Consider the following 2,500-nt stretch of genomic DNA (forward strand, 5'->3'; position numbering starts at 1 on the left):
TACTCATAATAACGAGCTCCGACGGAGAAGACTCCCGACTTCCTGCGACGTTATTAGCAGCGCAAACGTAATTACCGGAATCTTCATCGACGGTCCTGTTGAAGACCAAATCCCCTCCGGTCGTCACGAAGACGCGACTGGAATTCGCCACCTCCAACCCGTTCTTCAACCATTTGATCGACGGCTCCGGCGAGCCTTTCGGCGGCCTGCATGGCAGGATAGCGCCCTCTCCCGCCCTAACTTTAACCAAGGGCTCGGCCTGCGCCTGGAAATCGTAGGATATGGAGGCCACGACTAGCGAGGCGTTCCTGGAGCGCGCCGCTCCGAAGCCGTTTGAAGCCACGCACCAGTAGGTTCCAGCGTCGGAGTCTCGCCTTCCAGTCGCCACTCGCAGGAAGAAGAGCGATCCAGACGGGAGGAGGACCCGGTGGGAACGATGGTCCTGGGATGACGTCACCACCTGTTCTCCGTCACGGAACCAGGTAATGTTCGTTGCACCTGCGGCCGCGCAATTTAGAGTCGCTGGATCGTTCCTCCGGGCGATGATGTTATCCGGCTGTTCTCTGATCACCGGGGCAGCACCACCTGTTCGGGAAATAAAAAAAAAAAATCGAGTCATTAATCAGATTCATCATATAATAAAATATTAATTATCTCAAGCTTTGAAAATGATTATGCGAATGAATTATTATTATTATTATTATTATTATTATTATTATTATTATTATTATTATTATTATTATTATTAATATTATTAGCTAAGCTACAGCTCTATTTGGAAAAGCATGATGCTATAAGAACTAGTGTATGCGATATGTCAAAAAAATGGTAATATAGCCTATATATATATATATATATATATATATATATATATATATATATATATATATATATATATATATATATGCGTGTGTGTGTGTGTGTGAGAGTTAGAACCCGTTAATATATCAATACAGGAAGTACAGCAATCCTAAAGGTACATGAAAATAGGGAGAAAATTCCGATTGAGAAAGGAGTTAGACAGGGAGACCCTAACTCTCCTAAATTATTCACATCATGTCTAGAAGTTTTTAAGAATTTAGACTGGGAAAAGGTCGGAATTAATATTAATGGGGACTACCATAACAACATAAGATATGCAGATGATATAATTCTGTTCAGTGAATCATGAGAGGAATTGCAAAAGATGATAGAAGATTTGAACAGAGAAATTTTCGATTTCTATGGAACTAAAAAAGTTTCGTGTTTATCAGATCGTTTCAGTCTTGTTTCTTAAGGATCAGATCACTTTTATATATTGATAAAACCTTATAGGTGTTGTGATTCGATCCAATTCAGAGCATTTTTTTTTCCAGTCTAGACGTTGGGTGGGTTGTTAAACCAGCTCTACTGGTTCCTGTCTGAAATATTTGAGATGCGTCTGTTTTTTCTTTTTATCTTTTTCATATCCGCCAACGGAGTTAGAAGAAGGTTATGTTTTCGCCCTTGTTTGTGTGTTTGTAATTTGTGTTTGTGTGTGTGAATTTGTTTGTGAACAGCTTCCTTGCCACATTTTTTTTTCTATCTCTGTTTTACTTCCGCCAACGAAGTTGGAAGGAGGTTATGTTTTCGCCCCTGTTTGTGTGTTTGTAATTTGTGTTTGTGTGTGTGAATTTGTTTGTGAACAGCTTCTTGGCCACCTTTTTTTTTCTATCTCTGTTTTACTTCCGCCATCCAAGTTGGAAGGAGGTTATGTTTTCGCCCCTGTTTGTGTGTTTTTGTGTGAGTGTGTGTGTTTGTGAAAAAACAGAATTACACCTTGTCACCTTTTTAATGTTTATTATTATTATTATTATTATTATTATTATTATTATTATTATCATGGTCGCAGTCTCCACCAAAATATTATTTTTCCTTTGAGTTTATATTCATAAAGACGTTACTATTAATTTTCACAGCTATATCACAAAAACTATAAAAAACTGTTACCTAACAGTTTTGGTACAGAAAATATTGCCTTATATATATATATATATATATATATATATATATATATATATATATATATATACATATATATATATAAATTATATATATATATATATATATATATATATATATATATATATATATATATATATATATCATTACTTTAAGAAAATGCTAACCTATCTAACACTTTAGCCAAACCAAAGCTAATTTTCTTCAAAGAAAACAGAAAGAAACGTAACTTCGAAAGTACAGACATTTTCGAGCGTATATTGCATCATAAATTACCTACACTTTTGCCTCATAAATCTTAGAAACTTTGCTAGAAGTCCAATAAAGTTCTTTTGAAGAATGACCTGATGTAAAGCTAAGGAAAGATCACCAGTGTTTTCTGCTTTGAACTTTTTCTCCATTAGAGGACACGAATTGTGTGTCTTGAGTTTATCAACAACACAGAAATTTCACTCGGTTCCTTTCTTTCGTCTTGCTGTTTAAACTGTCTTAGTTTTGTCCAGCCTTTGGTAACTTTGTC

The 2,500-nt window shown here is 36.1% G+C and overlaps 1 protein-coding gene across 1 annotated transcript in view; it reads right to left on the bottom strand.

The window, feature by feature from the left end:
* LOC137617693 (roundabout homolog 3-like) overlaps positions 1-2,500 on the bottom strand; it is an 11,053-nt gene that overhangs the window by 4,046 nt on the left and 4,507 nt on the right. Inside the window, exon 2 of the mRNA XM_068347692.1 lies at positions 4-585. Within this exon, the coding sequence (XP_068203793.1) occupies positions 4-585 (582 nt within the window). The remainder of the gene's footprint in view (positions 1-3; positions 586-2,500) is intronic.

This window comes from Palaemon carinicauda, chromosome 23 (assembly GCF_036898095.1).
Source record: "Palaemon carinicauda isolate YSFRI2023 chromosome 23, ASM3689809v2, whole genome shotgun sequence".
Classification (NCBI taxonomy): Eukaryota; Metazoa; Arthropoda; class Malacostraca; order Decapoda; family Palaemonidae; genus Palaemon; species Palaemon carinicauda.